Source organism: Somniosus microcephalus, chromosome 1 (genome assembly GCF_052327205.1).
Source record: "Somniosus microcephalus isolate GS21.2 chromosome 1, FLI_Smic_1.0, whole genome shotgun sequence".
Classification (NCBI taxonomy): Eukaryota; Metazoa; Chordata; class Chondrichthyes; order Squaliformes; family Somniosidae; genus Somniosus; species Somniosus microcephalus.
In genome coordinates, this window is record NC_140987.1 from 96,183,753 (window position 1) to 96,202,071 (window position 18,319).

At 45.0% G+C, this 18,319-nt stretch overlaps 1 protein-coding gene across 1 annotated transcript in view; it reads left to right on the plus strand.

Moving 5' to 3' along the window:
• Positions 1-18,319, plus strand: part of LOC147124242 (transcription factor RFX3-like) — a 157,978-nt gene that overhangs the window by 68,552 nt on the left and 71,107 nt on the right. The window contains exons 7-8 of the mRNA XM_085984118.1: positions 9,816-9,934; positions 14,505-14,624. Of these exons, the coding sequence (XP_085840244.1) occupies positions 9,816-9,934; positions 14,505-14,624 (239 nt within the window). The remainder of the gene's footprint in view (positions 1-9,815; positions 9,935-14,504; positions 14,625-18,319) is intronic.

Below are 18,319 nucleotides of genomic sequence, written 5' to 3' on the forward strand. Positions count from 1 at the left end.
TTGTAGATGGTATGCCGGTGGTGGAGGGAGTGAATGTTTAAGGTGGTGGATGGGGTGCCAATCAGGCTGCTTTGTCCTGGATGGTGTCGACCATCTTCAGTGTTGGAGCTGCATGCATCCAGGCGAGTGGAGATTATTCCATCACACTCCTTACTTGTACCTTGTACATCGTGGAAAGGCTTTAGGAAATCAGGAGGTGAGACACTCGCTGCAGAAGACCTAGCATTTATCCACTTTATACTACATTTGCCATGCATCTGCCCAATCACCCAACCTGTCCAAATCATACTGGAGTTTCTCGGCATCCTCCTCACAGCACACACGCCCACCCAGCTTTGTGTCATCTGCAAACTTGGAGATATTACATCTAGTTCCCTCGTCTAGATCATTTATATATATTGTGAATAGCTGGGGTCCTAGCACCGATCCCTGCGGTACCCCACTAGTCACTGCCTGCCACTCGGAAACAGACCCGTTTATTCTAACACTTTGCTTCCTGTCTGCCAACCAGTTCTCTCCAAGACAGTACCTTACCCCCAATCCCATGTGCCTTAACTTTGCATGCTAATCTCTTATGTGGGACCTTATCGAAAGCCTTCTGAAAGTCCAAATACACCACATCCACTGGTTCTCCCTTATCTATTCTACCAGTTACATGCTCAAAAAATTCCAGTAGATTAGTCAAGCATGATTTACCTTTTGTAAATCCATGTTGACTTTGTCCGATCCTGTCACTGTTTTCCAAGTGCTCTGCTATTACCTCTTTTATAATGGACCCCAAGCATTTTCCCCACTACCGATGTTAGGCTTACCGGTCTATAATTCCCCATTTTCTCTCTACCACCCTTTTTAAATAGTGGGGTTACATTAGCTATCCTCCAATCCATGGGAACTGTTCCAGAGTCTATAGAATTTTGGAAGATGACCAGCAATGCATCTACTATTTCTAGGGCCACTTTCTTAAGTACCCTAGGATGTAGATTATCAGGCCCTGGGGATTTATCGGCATTCAATCCCGTCAATTTCCCTAACACCATTTCCCTACAAATACTGATTTCATTCAATTCCTCCCTCTCATTAGACCCTATGTTCCCCGACATCTCTGGGAGGTTATTTGTGTCCTCCTTTGTGAAGACAGAACCAAAGTATGTATTTAATTGGTCTACCATTTCTTTGTTCCCCATTATAAATTCCGCTGATTCTGACTGCAAGAGACCTACGCTTGACTTCACCAATCTTTTTCTCTTCACATATCTATAGAAGCTTTTACAGTCAGTTTTTATGTTCCCTGCAAGCTTACTCTCATACTCTATTTTCCCCCTCTTAATTAATCCCTTTGTCCTCCTTTGCTGAATCCTAAACTGCTCCCAATCCTCAGGTTTGCTGCTTTTTCTGGCCAAATTATATGTCCTCTCCTTGCATCTTATGCTATCCCTAATTTCTCTTGTTAGCCACGGTTGAGTCACCTTTTTTGTTTTACTTTTATGCCAAACTGGGATGAACAAATTCTGTAGTTCATCCATGTGATCTTTAAATGTTTGCCATTGCCTATCCACTGTCAACCCTTTAAGTAACATTCCCCAATCCATCCTAGCCAACTCGTACCATCGTAGTTTCCTTTATTTAAATTCAGGACCCTAGTCTCTGAGTCAACTACTTCACTCTCCATTTTAATGAAGAATTCTATCATATTATGATTGCTCCTCCCCAAGGGGCCTCGCACAACAAGATTGCTAATTAATCCTTTCTCATTACATAATACCCAGTCTAAGATGGCCTGATCTCTAGTTGGTTCCTCAACATATTGGTACAGGAAACCATCCCGTATACACTCTAGGAATTCCTCCTCCACAGTATTGTTACTAATTTGGTTAGCCCAATCTATATGTAGATTAAAGTCACCCATGATAACTGCTGTGCCCTTATTGCACGCGTCTCTAATTTCCCATTTAATGCCATACCCAACCTCAGCATTACTGTTTGGGGGTCTGTATATAACCCCCACTAACGTTTTCTGCCCCTTGGTATTTCTCAGCTCTGCCCGCACAGATTCCACATCATCAGAGCTAATATCCTTCCTTACTATTTATTGTGTTAATCTCTTTAACCAGCAATGCTGGTTCCTCCTTTTCCTTTTTTCCTGTCCTTCCTGAATATTGAATACCCCTGGATGTTGAATTCCCAGTCTTGGTCACCCTTGGTCACCCTGGAGCTATGTCGCCGTAATCCCAATTATATCATATCCGTTTACATCTATTTGCGTAGCTAATTCATCCACCTTATTACAAATGCTCCTCGCATTAAGACACAAAGCCTTCAGGCTTGATTTTTTTAACACTCTTAGTCCTTTTAGAATTATTATGTACTGTGACCCTGTTTGATTTACACCCTTGATTTCTCTGCCTTCCACTTTCGCTTTTCTCCTTCCTATCTTTTGTTTCTATCCTTGCTTCCCTTTCATCTGTCTCCCTGCACAGGTTCCCAACCCTCTGCCATTTTAGTTTAAACTCTCCCCAACAGCACTAGCAAACACTCCCCCTAGGACATCGGTTCCGGTCCCGCCCAGGTGCAAACCGTCCAGTTTCTACTGGTCCCACCTCCCCCAGAACCGGTTCCAATGTCCCAGGAATTTGAAACCCTCCCCCTTGCACCATTCCTCTAGCCATGTATTCATCTGAAATATCCTTCTATTCCTACTCTTGACTAGCACATGGCACTGGTAGCAATCCTGAGATTACTACCTTTGAGGTCCTATTTTTTAATTTACCTCCTAACTCCCTATATTCAACTTTTAGGACCTCATCCCGTTTTTTTACCTATATCGTTGGTACCTATATGCACCACGACAACTGGCTGTTCACCCTCCCCCTCCAGAATGCCCTGCAGCCGCCCCGAGATATCCTTGACTCTTGCACCAGGGAGGCAACGTACCATCCTGGAGTCTCGTTTGCGGCCGCAGAAACTCCTATCTATTCCCCTTACAATAGAATCCCCTATCACTATAGCTCTCCCACTCTTTTTCCTCCCATCCTGTGCAGCAGGACCACCCATGGTGCCAGGAAGTTGACTGCTGCTGCCTTCCCCCGATAAGCCATCTCCCTCAACAATATCCAAAGTGGTATATCTGTTTGAAAGGGTGATGGCCACAGGGGACCCCTGTCCTACCTGCTTGCATCTACTACTCTGCCTGGTGGTCACCCATTCCCTTCCTGCCTGTGCAGCTTTTACCTGCGGTGTGACCAACTCCCTAAACGTGCTATCCACGATGTCCTCAGCATCGCGAATGGTCCAGTATGTATCCATTTGCAGCTCCAGCGCCGCAGTGTGGTCTGTCAGTAGCTGCAGCTGGATACACTTCCTGCACACATCGTCGTCAGGGACACGAGAAGTGTCCCTAATTTCCCACATAGTGCAGAAGGAGCATGCCACGGCACCAAGCTGTGCTGCCATGACTTACCCTTTAATTAATTCAAATTAAATTAAATCAAATCAATACCACTAATTACACTACAATTAAATGATATACTCAAGGGCCCTTGTTTACTACCACTCCCCGCTACACAACAGAGACCCTAGAAACTATAAACCACAAAAATTAAGTTTGGAAAAAAGCGAGAGAGAGAGAAATGCTCACCAACCAATCACTTACCTGCTTTCTGGTGACGTCACACTTCGATCACCTTTTACTTCTCGCTGCTGCCGCCGGTGAGTCTGGGCCGCTCTCGCTCCCAACTCTTTAACTCCTCGGTCTCCACGCTCAGTCTCCACCCAGGGCCGCTCTCACTGCTGCTGCCGGTGAGTCTGGGCCGCACTCGCTCCCTGCTCTTTAACTCCTTGGTCTCTGCATTCAGTCTCCACCCAGGGCTGCTCTTGCTGCTGCCGGGGTGTATATTCAAGACAGAGGTCGATAAATTTTTGGGAACGTAGGGAATCAAGGGATATGGGGATAGTGCGGGAAGGAAGCGTTGAGGAAGAAGATCGGCCATGATCTTATTGAATGGCGGAGCAGCCTCGAAGGTCCAAATGGCCTACTCCAGCTCCTACTTCTTATGTTCTTATAACTGAAGTTCCTCACCCCTGGTACCATTCTAGTAAATCTCTGCTGCAGGTTAAAATGTCTTCGGGGTCTGAATTACATCATCAGACCCCAACTTTTGAATGTCAATGAGACTCTCGCACACTGCTGAAAATGTACCTGTTAAAATGGCATGGGGTGCATGTGCATTGTTGGTCTAGTGAGTGTCACACTGCTTATATTTTAATCTCTTGCACACCCCATTCATGTCGGGCACAGGGGGGCTGTTAAAATTAGGACTTTGTTTGTTGACCTAGTTCGCTTTCTGGTTATTAAAGGTTAAAAAAAAAAATGATGAAAGAAAGAATGACTTTCACTGATATAGCACGCTTCACAACCTCGGGATATCCTAAAACGATTTATAGCCAATTAAGTATTTTTGATGTGTAGCCACTGTAATAAACATTTAACCCTGAAAAGTGTGAGGTGATGCATTTTGGGAGGACTAACAAGGCAAGGGAATACACAATGAATGGTAGGACCCTAGGAAGGAGAGAGGATCAGAGGGACCTTGGTGTGCATGTACATAGATCACTGAAGGCAGCAGGACAGGTAGATAAGGTGGTTAAGAAGGCATATGGGATACTTGCCTTCATTAGCCGAGGCATAGAATATAAGAGCAGGGAGGTTATGATGGAGCTGTACAAAACGCTAGTTAGGCCACAGCTGGAATACTGTGTGCAGTTCTGGTCGCCACACTATAGGAAGGATGTGATTGCATTGGAGAGGGTGCAGAGGAGATTCACCAGGATGTTACCTGGGCTGGAGCGCTTCAGCTGTGAAGAGAGACTGGACAGGCTGGGGTTGTTTTCCTTAGAGCAGAGAAGGCTAAGGAGGGACCTGATGGAGGTGTACAAAATTATGAGGGGCATAGATGGGGTAGATAGGAACTTTTCCCCTTAGTAAGAGGGGTCAATAACCAGGGGGCATAGTTTCAAGGTAAGGGGCAGGAGGTTTAGAGGGGATTTGAGGAAAAACTTTTTCACCCAGAGGGTGTTTGGAATCTGCAACTCACTGCCTGAAAGGGTGGTAGAGGCAGGAACCCTCACAACATTCAAGAAGCATTTGGATGAGCACTTGAAACACCATAGGATACAAGGCTACGGACCAAGTGCTGAAAAATGGGATTAGAATAGACAGGCCTTGATGGCCGGCGTGGACACGATGGGCCAAAGGGCCTCTTTCTGTACTGTATAACTCTATGGGCTGGATTTTCATGAAGGAGGCGGGACTACAATTTTTGGGTTGCAGTCCCGCCTCCATCACGATGCGGCCAATCCACGTGATTTTCACTTGATTGACCTTGTTGAGCCCGCCCAGCGGGCCAATTAAGGGCCACCCGGCAACAGGTGACATCACAGACTGAAATTTCATCTGTCAAGACGTGTTGACAGATGAAATATCAGTGTTTCACAGCTGTTTGAAGCTGTCAAACACTGACAGTCTGACTTCTAACTTGAGTCCTTCTACGCAGACTCAGTTAGAAATCTCGCCGGCACTGAAAGCTGCAGGCTGTCACTTTTGACAGCTCGCGGCCATTCTGCTTTCTGTGCCGGCTGAATGATGGACTCCCGAAACCCAGAGGAAGGAAGGCTGTAAAGGTAAGTACGGGCAATTTAAACTTCTTTACACACTTTAGACACACGAAACACACTTACCTTTGCACTCATGCACCCATCACTCACCTGAACACCGACATCTCGACCCCTCCAAGTCCTTCAACCCGACGGCCCGACTCCTCTAACTTGGTGTGGTTTACATAGAAACATAGAAGATAGGAGCAGGAGTAGGCCATTCGGCCCTTCGAGCCTGCTCCGCCATTCAATGTGATCATGGCTGATCATCGAAACTCAGTACCCTGTCCCCGCCTTTTCCCCATATCCCTTGATCCCTTCAGCCTCAAGAAACATATCCAACTCTTTCTTGAATATATTTAATGAACTGGCCCCCACCGCCCTCTGTGGTAGAGAATTCCACAGGTTCACCACTCTCTGGGTGAAGAAATTCCTCCTCATTTCAGTCCTAAATGGCTTACCCCTTATCCTTAGACTATGACCCCTGGTTCTGGACTCCCCGGCCATCAGAAACATCCTTCCTGCATCTAGTCTGTCCAGACCTGACAGAATTTTATAGGTTTCGATGAGATCCCCTCTCAATCTTCTAAACTCCAGTGAGTATAAGCCCAATCGACACAATCTCTCCTCATACGTCATTCCTGCCATCCCAGGTATCAGCCTGGTGAATCTTCGCTGCACTCCCTCCATGGCAAGAACGTCCTTCCTCAGGTATGGTGACCAAAACTGCACACAATACTCAAGGTGCGGTCTCACCAAGGCCCTGTACAACTGTAGCAAGACATCCTTGTTCCTGTACTCGAACTCTCTTGCTACGAAGGCCAACATACCATTTGCCTTCTTAACCGCCTGCTGCACCTGCATGCTTACCTTCAGCGACTGGTGCACAAGGACACCCAGGTCTCTTTGCACTTCCCCTTCTCCCAATCTATTGCCATTCAAATAATAATCTGCCTTCCTGCCCCACACGACATCCTTCAAAATAGGGATTAGGCTAAAAACTGCCTGTTAACTACCTGTTAACAGGCAGTTAATTGGCACTAATCCCTTCCCGCCTCGGGTCGGCGGGTCCCAGTGCGGGGTGGGTACCCGCCTCCTTTGAAACTTACATGGAGGCGGGTTTTGGGCGGGATGGTGTTGGGACCCCCGAATTCGGGATTTTAACCCCCCGCACACCTAAAAGCCCGCCTCACGGCACACTGAAAGTCAACCCCAATGACTCTAAATACGGCAGCCAATCTGCTCACAGCAGGCTCCCACAAACAGCAATGAGTTAATGACCAGATTATTTTTTTAAGGTGTTAGTTGAAGCATAAATGTTGGCCAGGATATCGGCAAGAACTCCCGTACTCTTCTTCGAAATAGTGCCATGGGATCTTTTACATCCACCTTTTCTTAAAGTATTTTACGCTGCTATCATAGCACAGCACACTTCTGTTAGAATTGCTATAATGAGGAGGTTGGCGAGTCTGGATTACCATACTGTCCTTTTACCTCTGTGATCTGGGTTTGAATCCAGAACCGACTCATGGGATAAAAGCCTTCTGTCTCTGATGGCAATAGAAATTGTCCTCATCCCACGTCAGATGTATATGGGCAGTCTCCATCCAATTCTTGAGATTGGTCGAGGAAATAGAAATGTCACAGTAGTACAGTACAGGCCTGGGTGTTGGGATTAAGCCACATTGCTGAGGCACAGCAGAAGGAGTTTTAAACTGCGTATGATTCTACAGTGAATGTAAAGTGACCCCAAATAATTTCCCACAATGTTACTCTGAAAAACATTCTATCATCCCTGTATACCGCACTTTTAAAGTTAATTTAAATATTGTGCTTCGTTTATCAATACTGCATTTAAAATGAATTTGTCTTTATTCAACTTTCACATACATTCGGGGGTACGGCATCGTGATTATGTTACTGGACTGGTAATCCAGATGCTTGGATTAATGATCTGGAGAAATTAGTTCAAACCCCACCATGGTAGCTGGGGAATTTTTTTTAAATTCAGTTAATTAAATAATTCTGGAATAAAAAGCTGGTATCAGTAATGGTGTCCATGAAACTACCGGATTGTCGTAAAAACCCATCTGGTTCACTAATGTTCTTTAGGGAAGGAAATCTGCCGTCCTTACCTGGTCTGGCCAAGATGTGACTAGACCCACAGCAATGTGATTAACTTTTAATTGCCCTCTGAAATGGACAAGCTGCTCAATTGTATAGGGATGGGCAATAAATGCTGGCATTGCCAGTAATGCCCACATCCCGTGAATAAATAAAAAGAAAACACTCAGCTTTTACAAATTATACTGCAGTATTGTTTCCTGGCTTTGCAGTTGGTACAAATCAGCTATTCAGAATCAACATGGAGGAAATTTGTAAACATTGTATGCAGGTAAGGACCTATCCCCTTTAATAATGGTTTTATTTTAACTGATTATGATTTTTGTAGTGCAGGGTTTTTATTTTTTAACCTCTTTTCTCTCCTCTAATTATCTCTTAATCTCCCTCCTTCTGTCTTGAAGCTACTGCTCAGGGTAGAATACTGTTCCAAGGGTGCCAGCAGCCCTCCCATATCCCACCAACTAGCCATTCTCCCAAGTATGAGCTTTGACTGAGTGTCGACATGCTATTTTACCATAGAGCATTTCACAGTTGAGCCTGATCCAGTGCTTACCGAACATTCACACATGTTCACTTTACAGCAGGGATCAATGGATGGTGAAAGGCAGTGGGGAATTTGGCTGATTTTGTTTTTTCCCCCTTCCAAGCCCCAGAGATACTGAGACCAATACTAGTAAACTCGAATACTGCAACAATGTTAGTTACCTAACTCAGCATAGACCAGGGATTGAACCTGAAAATTTACTGGTGTATTTGGCTCAGTATCATACCAGAAAGTGGATGTAGCCACTGATGCATGTGGGAAGTAGGAGCTAACTTTTTCATTCTTCATTCTGTGATGGTGTTAATACTCACATCGTTAACACTGTTGATTTTATGATACCAGCAAGTGAACTTTTATTTATGAAAGATTGTTTTTCACTCTGTGTATGTATAAATTTATTTATGTGCACACCCAAGACTACAAGTCTTGCATTCTCAGTAAACTACAACTGCCCATCCTACTACTACTACTACTGCTAGATTAATTAGCATAATTTAACATTCTGTCCATATTAAATAGTTGAATGGCTCATCATTGAGAGATGCAGTGTTTGGTGCAATACACTCAATTTGGTCTCATCATTGAGATCAGATTATACTGACATTGTGATGAAACAAATGTGGAAAAATACTGTGGATGCCGGAAATCTGAAATAAAAACAGAAATACTCACCAGGTCAGGCAGCATCTGTGGAGAGAGAAACAAAGTTAACGTTTCAGGTCAATGACCTTTCAGAACTAGAAATAATTACAGTTGTAACAGGTTTTAAGCAAGTACAGGGGCAGGGAAAGTGGGGAGGGGAGGAAAGAACAAAAGGGAAAGGTCTGTGATAGGGTGGAAGGCAGGAGAGATTAAATGACAAAAGGGTTGATGGTGCAAGGCAAAGGGAGATGGTGATGGGACAGGTAAAGAAACAAAAGATGGGTCTAGAGGAGGTGTAAATGAGAATAGCAGAATCATTAACAACAGCTGCTGTCTGAAAAAATGAGGGCAGTGGTTATGATCTGAAATTGCTGAACTCAATGTTGAGTCCGGAAGCCTAATCGAAAGATGAGGTACTATTCCTCGAGCTTCCGATGAGCTTCATTGGGAACAGTGTAGGAGGCTGATCATATGTGTTTAGTGACTTGTGGGGCAATTAATGGATGTGTTTTTATAATCAATGGAAAACGCAGTTCCAACTAACTAAAGTTAATCCAGCATAATAACACATTACTGTGAATCCATTTTAAACTAGAAAGTTACAAGATTTTAGCATTATGTGAATGAATGTGTATGAATAGTCACCAAGCCATTTCAAAAACAGAAAACCAGAATTAATACTTAGGATGTTTATTTATGAGCCTCATTGCTACATCACTTATACTCTTGGCTGCTTATTAGTCATTACTCACAAAGCTCCAAAGGCCCTTTGGTGTCAGTAAATCAAGAAAGGTTTTCTCTTATCTGATGAGCAGTGTTAATAAATTTTGTTTTTGATTTATTTTCATGATGATAGATGCCTCTCGTGCTCTTCCTGAATTTGTAGAACTTGAGGTTGGAGACAGTCCCTTGTTGGATGGCATCACTCTTGAGGATATCAGAACACTACAGATTCTTTATAGAGAGCACTGTGAGGTATGGAATTTAGGGCCAGTAATTTAAATTAATTTTTAATTCAGAATGTACCAAGTTTAAAAGTAAATTTTTAATACTTTTACTGACACAATTTCACAATAAACCTTGCCAAGACTTTACTGGTGCAAAACAAAATCATAAAACAGACGTATTTATTTCCTTTTTAACCTCTTTTCATTTAATCGTGAGTGGGGCTCTGTGTGAATCTGGCCAAAGCAGTACAATAGATGGAGAATTAAGTTTCTGAAGACAACATCCACTCTGCATTTCCAATTTTTAGTTTGGGTAACTGTTGTGTCCGTGTATAATAAGACACAGACTGCAGGAGAAACGGTACAACAGGTGTTTACTAAACGTGGCTCACACTGGAACTGATCTGTACAGATTACTACTCAGTGCTATATACAGGTTTGGTCACTGCCGGTACTACAGTATACATGAGCTGTAAAAAGTAGTTCCCCCCTTAAAGGTATATACATTACAATTCCTCCCCTTTTAGATTAACAGTACCATAACACTCATTTAACAATTAAATATCAAACTAATTACAATTAACACTTTTAACATGCCACATTAGCTGTAAATAGTCTATTTATATATTCAGTCTTTGGGGAGGCTTCCTGATCCTTTCTGGATAGCGCCTTTCCCGAGTGTCTTCCTCTTGGTGCGGAGGCGATTCTGGCCCCCTGTCGTCGGTTGGTTCATCAGCATCCGATGCTACTGTTTCTGGGGTAGATGCGACCTGTACGTCGGGTTCATCACCAGGTATGTATGGGCGAGGCATGGGGTTGACTTGTTTCTGTGACTCTAGGATCTGGTCAGCATGGCATCTCACGATGCTCTCCCCAACGTCCACTGTGTACATTAGTGAGCCCTGCCGTGTGCATATCGTTCCTGGCTGCCATTTTTCTGTTCGGTAGTCGCGGGCCAAGACTGGTTGCCCTACATTGAAGCTCCTTGTTGGCTTCTCATGGATGTGCTGGAATTGCTTACTCTCAACATCTCTTCGCATGTTTGGTCTGAGCAAATCCAGGCGAGATCTTAACCTTCGGTTAAAGAACATCATGGCTGGGGCCTGGTTGGTGACTGCATGTGTCGCATTCCGGTAGGCGAACAGGAAATTGTCCACCTTGTGCTGCAGCGGAATGTTGTCATTGTACATAGCCTTTATTGCCTTCTTAAAGGTTTGTACGAACCTCTCAGCCAATCCATTTGTGGCTGGATGATACGGGGCGGATGTGTAATGCCTTACCCCATTCTTTTTCAAGAACCTCCGGAACTCTTCGGACACAAACTGTGGTCCGTTGTCAGAGCAAATCTGTTCTGGCAAGCCATTCCTGGCAAAAATGGTCCGTAGGACTACAATAGTTTTCTCCGTGGTGGTGGAGGACATTTTGATGACCTCAGGCCATTTGGAGTGCGCATCCACGGCTATTAAAAACATTGAGTCCATGAATGGACCAGCAAAATCAATATGCACCCGTTGCCATGGAGATGAGGGCCACTCCCATGGGTGTAGAGGGGCCTGTGGTGGTGCATTTTGGACTTTCTGGCATCCTGAGCAGCTCTTGATCAGGTCCTCGATTTGTTTATCGATTCCCGGCCACCACACATAAGCTCTGGCTAGGCTTTTCATTTTTACCCCTCCCAGATGACCCTCATGAAGCTCATTGAGCACTCTATCCCTTAACTTGGGTGGAATTACCACTCGGGATCCACACATCAAGGTCCCCCGGCACACTGACAGCTGTTCTCTCCTTGTCGAGAATGCTGGCAACAGTGAGTCGCCATGTGCTGGCCATCCCTTCACCGTCAAATCATATACCCGAGACAGTGTCGGGTCATTTCGGGTTTCCTTTTCGATACAAGTGTTAGTCACCGGTAGGTATTCAACTATAGTCGAATGGAATATTTCGACAGGATCCACTGCTCGTCTACATTCGTCACTCCACTTCCATGGCACCCCAGTTTGCAGTAGGGTGTTCAGTGGGTGTAGTATTGTAGACAAATTTGGCAAGAACTTATGGTAGTAGTTTACCAGCCCGAGGAACGACCTCAGTTGTGACACATTTTCCGGTGCTGGAGCCTTGAATACTGCCTCAATCTTCTCTGGGGACTTATGTAACCCCTCTTTATCGATAACGTAGCCACAATACGAGATCTGTTTTCTAAAAAACTCGCATTTGGGGCGGTTAGCTCGGAGCCCATATTCCTGCAATCTAGTGAGCACCTGCTCCAGGTTGGCAAGGTGATCACTGTCATTTTCGCCCGTGACCAGGATGTCATCCAAATAACACTGGGTCCCTGGGATACCTTGCAGGACTTGTTCCATTGCCCTCTGCCAAATAGCCAGAGCTGATGCTACCCCGAATACCAGCCGGTTGTATTGGTAGAGACCTTTATGGGTGTTGATTGTGAGGTAATTTTTTGATGCTTCTTCTACCTCCATTTGCAGATACGCCTGGGCCAGATCAATCTTAGTGAAGCGTTTCCCTCCAAATAGCGAGGCGAAAATATCTTCAATCCGCGGAAGTGGATATTGTACGGTGTGAAGGACTGGGTTCACTGTTACCTTAAAGTCCCCACAGATGCGAACCTTCCTTGGTTCCCCAGGCGTGCTGCTCAACGACTTTTTCATCACAGGGACGATGGGTGTAGCCCACTCGCTCCAGTCTACCTTGGACAGTACACCTGAACGTTCCAGACTCTCCAGCTCTGTTTCGACGGCTGGGCGGATCACATAAGGTACCGGTCTGGCCTTAAACAATTTTGGGCTTGCGTTTTCTTCAATTTTAATCGTCGCTGTCATGCCTTTTAGTGTTCCGAGTCCTTGCTGGAACACTTCTTTCGCGTCAGTTAGGATCTTTGACAGTCGCCCAGGTGTGACGTCGTCATCCTTTTTGTCAGCCACAGTCAGTGCCTGTATGGAATGCCAATCCGGTTGTATTTTCCGGATCCATTCATGTCCCAGTAATGGTGGTCCTCCATCTTGCAATACATACAGGTCTAGTTTTGGTGTTTCCTTACCGTTATATATAACGGTCACCCTTATTTTTCCTTTGGGGTAGACTTTTTGCCCCATGTACGTCTTCAAAATAATTTTTGTGTCTCTCAAGGGTATATGTGAGAATAGCCGCTGGTAGTCCCGTCGATAGTTTGCGCAGTTCTGTTAAATAATCAGCATTGCTTTCATCCTTATGCTGGTTCCGTTTGTGAAACTTGAATCTTTCTGCTATCAGCAGCGGTGTGGGGTTTAAATGTTCCTGTAGTATCGTTACTATGTCTTCAAAACTCTTTTCCATTGGCTTCGTTGGGGTTACTAGATTTCGTAATAAACCATACGTCTTTGCACCCATTAAATTTAGCAATACCGACGCTTTCTTGTCATCTGACACCTCATTTGCCTTGCAGTACACCTCTATTCGTTCGACATATGTAGTCCAATCTTCGACTTCATTGTCAAGTGCGGTGATACTGCCACTCTTCGGCATTTTGGGTGTGGTTTAAAATGGCGTCTCCCAGTGGTTTATAATGCCGTCTCCCGCGCTTTCCTTCCTCCCCCGCTGCTGCCAACGCCGCTCCCGGCAGTTCTCGTGGCAATGGCGGCGCCCTGTAGGTTTCGTGCGCTTCTCCTGCGCTGCTGCCAACGCTGCTCTCAGCGGTCCTCGTGGCAATGGCAGCGCCTCGCGGGTTTCTGCGCGTCTCTCTCTCCCTCTCTTCAACGCTGCTCGGCCCCTGAACACTGGCTGCGCCGTGCGCTCTGCCCTCTCTCTCCCCCGTCGATGCTGCTCGGCCCTTTGCTGTGCCGCTCGGTCGGGCTCTAGCCCGCCGCTGTCCGGGAAGGGTCTGCGCACTACCTGTTGCCAGCCCGTTTCGCTGGACCACCTTGACTGGAAAGCCAAGCCTGGCTCTCGACAGCCTCCCCCGCAATTCTCGAGTCTGCTGAATGACTGGGCGGTTGCCCGTGGTCGACGCCCGAGTCTCTGGCCTTGACCTCCAATCCACTGATCTCCAGGAACGAATCCCTGGGAGGTGATGCAGAGTTGCAGGTAGGTTCGAACTTGCCTTGTCGCCAATGTTGTGTCCGTGTATAATAAGACACAGACTGCAGGAGAAACGGTACAACAGGTGTTTACTAAACGTGGCTCACACTGGAACTGATCTGTACAGATTACTACTCAGTGCTATATACAGGTGTGGTCACTGCCGGTACTACAGTATACATGAGCTGTAAAAAGTAGTTCCCCCCTTAAAGGTATATACATTACAGTAACCAGATCTTAAAATATTATTAAATAATTAAACTAATATCTTCATTTTAAGCCTGCACTAAAATAATGGAGAGAAGAATTTCAGATAAACTTGTTAACGTTCACATCCTAGCATCTATGATATAATGTAAGGCCCTAATGTCCAAAGTACCTCATTCGAAGTCAAAGATGGCCTCATGTACCCTGATGCCTATGAAGAGTCTGTCTTTTTTTAGCTGCTAAGAATATTGAATCATTTAAACTATATTTGTTGGTGGAACCATATCTTTTGCTTACAGAGTGTTTTTGTTACTTTATAGGCAATACTGGATGTAGTAGTGAATCTTCAGTTTAGCCTCATTGAAAAGCTATGGCAAACATTCTGGCACTATAGTCCATCGACTTCAACTGATGGGACTACTATCAGTCAAACCAGGCAAGTTTCCCACTCGGGTCTATTTGGCTTTCACAACTTGGCCAGTTTTATTAAACTTGGGCAGGTAGAATTTGGTTTTAGGGCCCAAAATAGGTGATACGCTGCAAGCACAGGCCAAAACCGGAAGTCCGAAGTTCACCCACAATTGGCCCTACGGCCTCATTTTAATTTTAATAATATAAGCGAGCTGTCGACACCTGTCGTGCCTCCAGAAGTAGCTCGCCCAAAGTTGGAAATGAAATTTGGGCTCGCTCCCTCACAGACAGCAGCCCTCCGGTAAGTCCTTGGGGGAGGGAAGAATAACACGGGCGGGTAGATCATGGGGGCTGGCAGAAGCACTGCAGGAGTGCTGTGGAGCCGGGAAGAGCATTCCTGCTGCTCCTGGCTCCACAGAAAGGTAAGCAAAACAAAAAGAAAATATGCCCCGACGCCGTGCTCCGCACAATGCTGACCAATGTTGCTGAGGGGTCCTTAAACCGGCATTAGGTCCCTAATTAGCAGATGCAAGGGGCCCAACGCCTGTTTAATGTGGCTGCCTGAGACGCCTGAAAATCGCCTGAGGCCATCGGACGTATTACATGTGTCCGTGGGGTGCAGGGCATAACCCTGCAAAATTGGTCATTTTTACCCCATCTGGAAAACGGGTGCCATGCGGACCAATTTGTAACATGATATATTCTTTTTGATATTATGGTTTTTCTTTGTTTTCTCCCTCTCTTGGTCTCTGTCACAGGCCATGAAAGCAGGTAACCTTTGCCAATTTTGAAAATAACTGATAGAATGCATGTGAAAGCAGCCTAGGGCGAGTCTGTTCAATTTTTAACCCTTTCTTGTAAGGAAGTGCTTGGCCTCTGTTCGGCACATCTCCACGATGGCATGGCTGAGATTAGGGATTTACCATGCACGAAATCTATAGTACCTCACCTGCTGCCTTGCAATGGTCCATATAGTAAGTCAGTTAACATTATAAATTGATTATACTGAATGTTATGTTAGGCTGTTGCTTTTTTTCATTCAGCTAGTACTGAGACACAATCTGAAACACGTAGCTACAATTATCAATCGTTACTTTTTAGGGCCTTGTTAAAAAGTTCATAAATTAAGGGCATGAATTAAACTTTTTTCTCAATTAGTAAAATTTCAGATTCAAATTCTTCTCAAGCAGCAGCTGGGATGGATATACTTTAATCCCATAAAGCGTGATTACACAAGTATGACTTGATCATCTGTTTATCTATCAATTTTTTTTTGTAATTGCAGATAGTGGAAAGGAAAACTTGGACTTTTAAGTCCTGAAAGGGCTCGACTCAGGCGGGCTATCTCATCCTGCCTTATAATGTGCAGGGCCTGTGACACTGGCAGGAAGCAAAGAAAATGTATTTCAACCAGTTGTTTTGACAATAAAATGTGAAATATAAACAAGTTTAATATTTAAACACAATGGGCTTGATTTAATATATTTATGTTTCTTAAGATAGATATTTCTTGGGTTCAGCATCACTGGCCACTCCTGTAAGTGGACATTGCGTCCTTTATGAACCAAAATGTGCCTTTGCCTGACCAAAAGACCCAGGGGTTGAACAGAAAACCCCGTACTGCGGTGTATTGGAATATAATAACTTACCACCGCATGATCTCCTCATCATCAGTACGCAAAATTTATTGACTATTATAACACGTAAATGAGCAATACTAAATACAAACCATGGATCTACAGTAAATACAAGCGTCAGTATTTTCCTTAGAATTTAAACAAAAAATGTTCTTCCGCTGCACTGGTTCTTAATCTAAAACTTTTCCTTGGAATACTGTCACTTGCTGATGTGGTTATTGGCTACCATGGAGCCTTCTGACTTGACCCTTATCTCTGCTGACTTCCGACTGACTGCAGTCTGGCTGTAGTAGAGCCAGAGTATAGCTCCAAATTTCTTTGAAGATATCCCAGAGCAAAAGGAATTAAAAACTGTATTTCTTTTTAACTAAGTCAGCCATTTGCAGGATTCAAAATAATGTTTGCCTACACAGATGTCGATGGCAAACAAATACAGGAGAAATTTTCCTGAATCGCCTAGGTACAACTAATATCAGAAAATTGGGCCAGTCGGAGTGCACTCCTGTGAAGGAATCCACCCAATTTTCCTTCCATGAGTACTATCAGCATGGATCAGATAGTTGAGAGTAGCAAAGCACCAAGAATCAGATAGGAAAACAGGAAGAGGTAGTCTGAGCATCAGGAAGTAGGCAGACAAGCGGTGCAGGCACAGCTTCCCACAATTTTTCACTTAAGTCAGTGGGTATGAGTCTTATCATTCCCAGCCTCAGCATGTTCTATCCTGTGCCACTGGGGCAATTTAGTTAAGCTGAATTTTTCTTTACAAATGACAGTAAGTCCATGGACTTCTTCTCATAGTTTTTTGTGTAGATATTTATTTTAAAAAGTTAGGCCTAGAAGTTGGGCTACTTACTGCCACCCGTTTGCGTCACTATCCTGGCGAAAAATGGAGGCCGCCACTCTAGTGCCCTTCTCTGGCGCGGGTCTCGGCGGCCGCCATTTTGGTTGAGGGCCATAGCGCTACCGATAGCGTACAATGCCGAATTGACGCTACGTCTGCAAACTTCGACCTTCGTGTTGAGTTCAGCGCTGGGTCCTAAGCTCACTGAAAACCAAGCGTTCAGCAGACTGATAGAGATGCTGTCAGTACTTCTTAAAGTTCACACACATCATTCAGGTAAATTTGCATTTAAGCTTTTGGACTGGATTTTTAAAAATGTTATTGAAGTAGTGGCTTGGTGCAATACATGTTAAAAGTTTTGTGAGTGTGTAGGGAATGCAGCGAGTGCTGCTGGATGCTTGCAAGGCATTGATGGTAAAGGAAAGCCTCTGAGAAGACAGAAAATGCTGGAAATACTCAGCAGGTCAGACAGCATCCGTGGAGAGAGAAACAGAGTTCACGTCTCAGGTCGAGATGCTGCCTGGCCTGCTGAGTTTTTCCAGCATTTTATGCTTTTATTTCAGATTTCCAGCATCTGCTTGCAGAGGGAAGAGGGATAAGCAGAAGAAGGGGGAAGCAGAAGAAGGGGGAAGCAGAAGAGGAGGAAGCAGAAGCAAGGAGGCGATGGAAGGAGGCAACCCAGACAGCCCCTTTCTGTCCGTGATGGAATCATCTGCCTGTGGTACCAGTGACTACAATCCCAATTCCCCTTTCAACATTTGTCCCACACCTTCCCTCTGTTACTGGCCATCACAGCATCCTCTTGGCCACAATGCTGAAATAAAAGCCACCACATCACAAACTTTCAATCCAGCTTTATACACCTATCCATCCAATATGACATCAAGAAATCAATTCATCGCCCTTATGCATTTCTTTAGTGACTGTCTTATGTTTGCCTTTGCCTATCCAACTGATGTCACGCAGTGCTACCCCAGTGGCTGCAGCATGGCTGGTGGAAGGCGGCTGACTTTCAATTCGGAAGACTGCAAATGGCCTTACAGGTCGGCCTTGAGGAGCTGGTGGCTAGGAGTGTGAAATCGAGTGATGGTGTTTCTTCTTCACTCTCCTCTCCCTCTTCTTGGTCAGCCACAGGCTGGGCAGGCTGTATTCCTTGGGTGTGTGAAATGAGGAAGTCACAAGGGTGGAGTTGTGGTGAGTGGAGGGCGGGAAAGCAAGCGGTGCATGCGAGAAGGAGGATAATGTA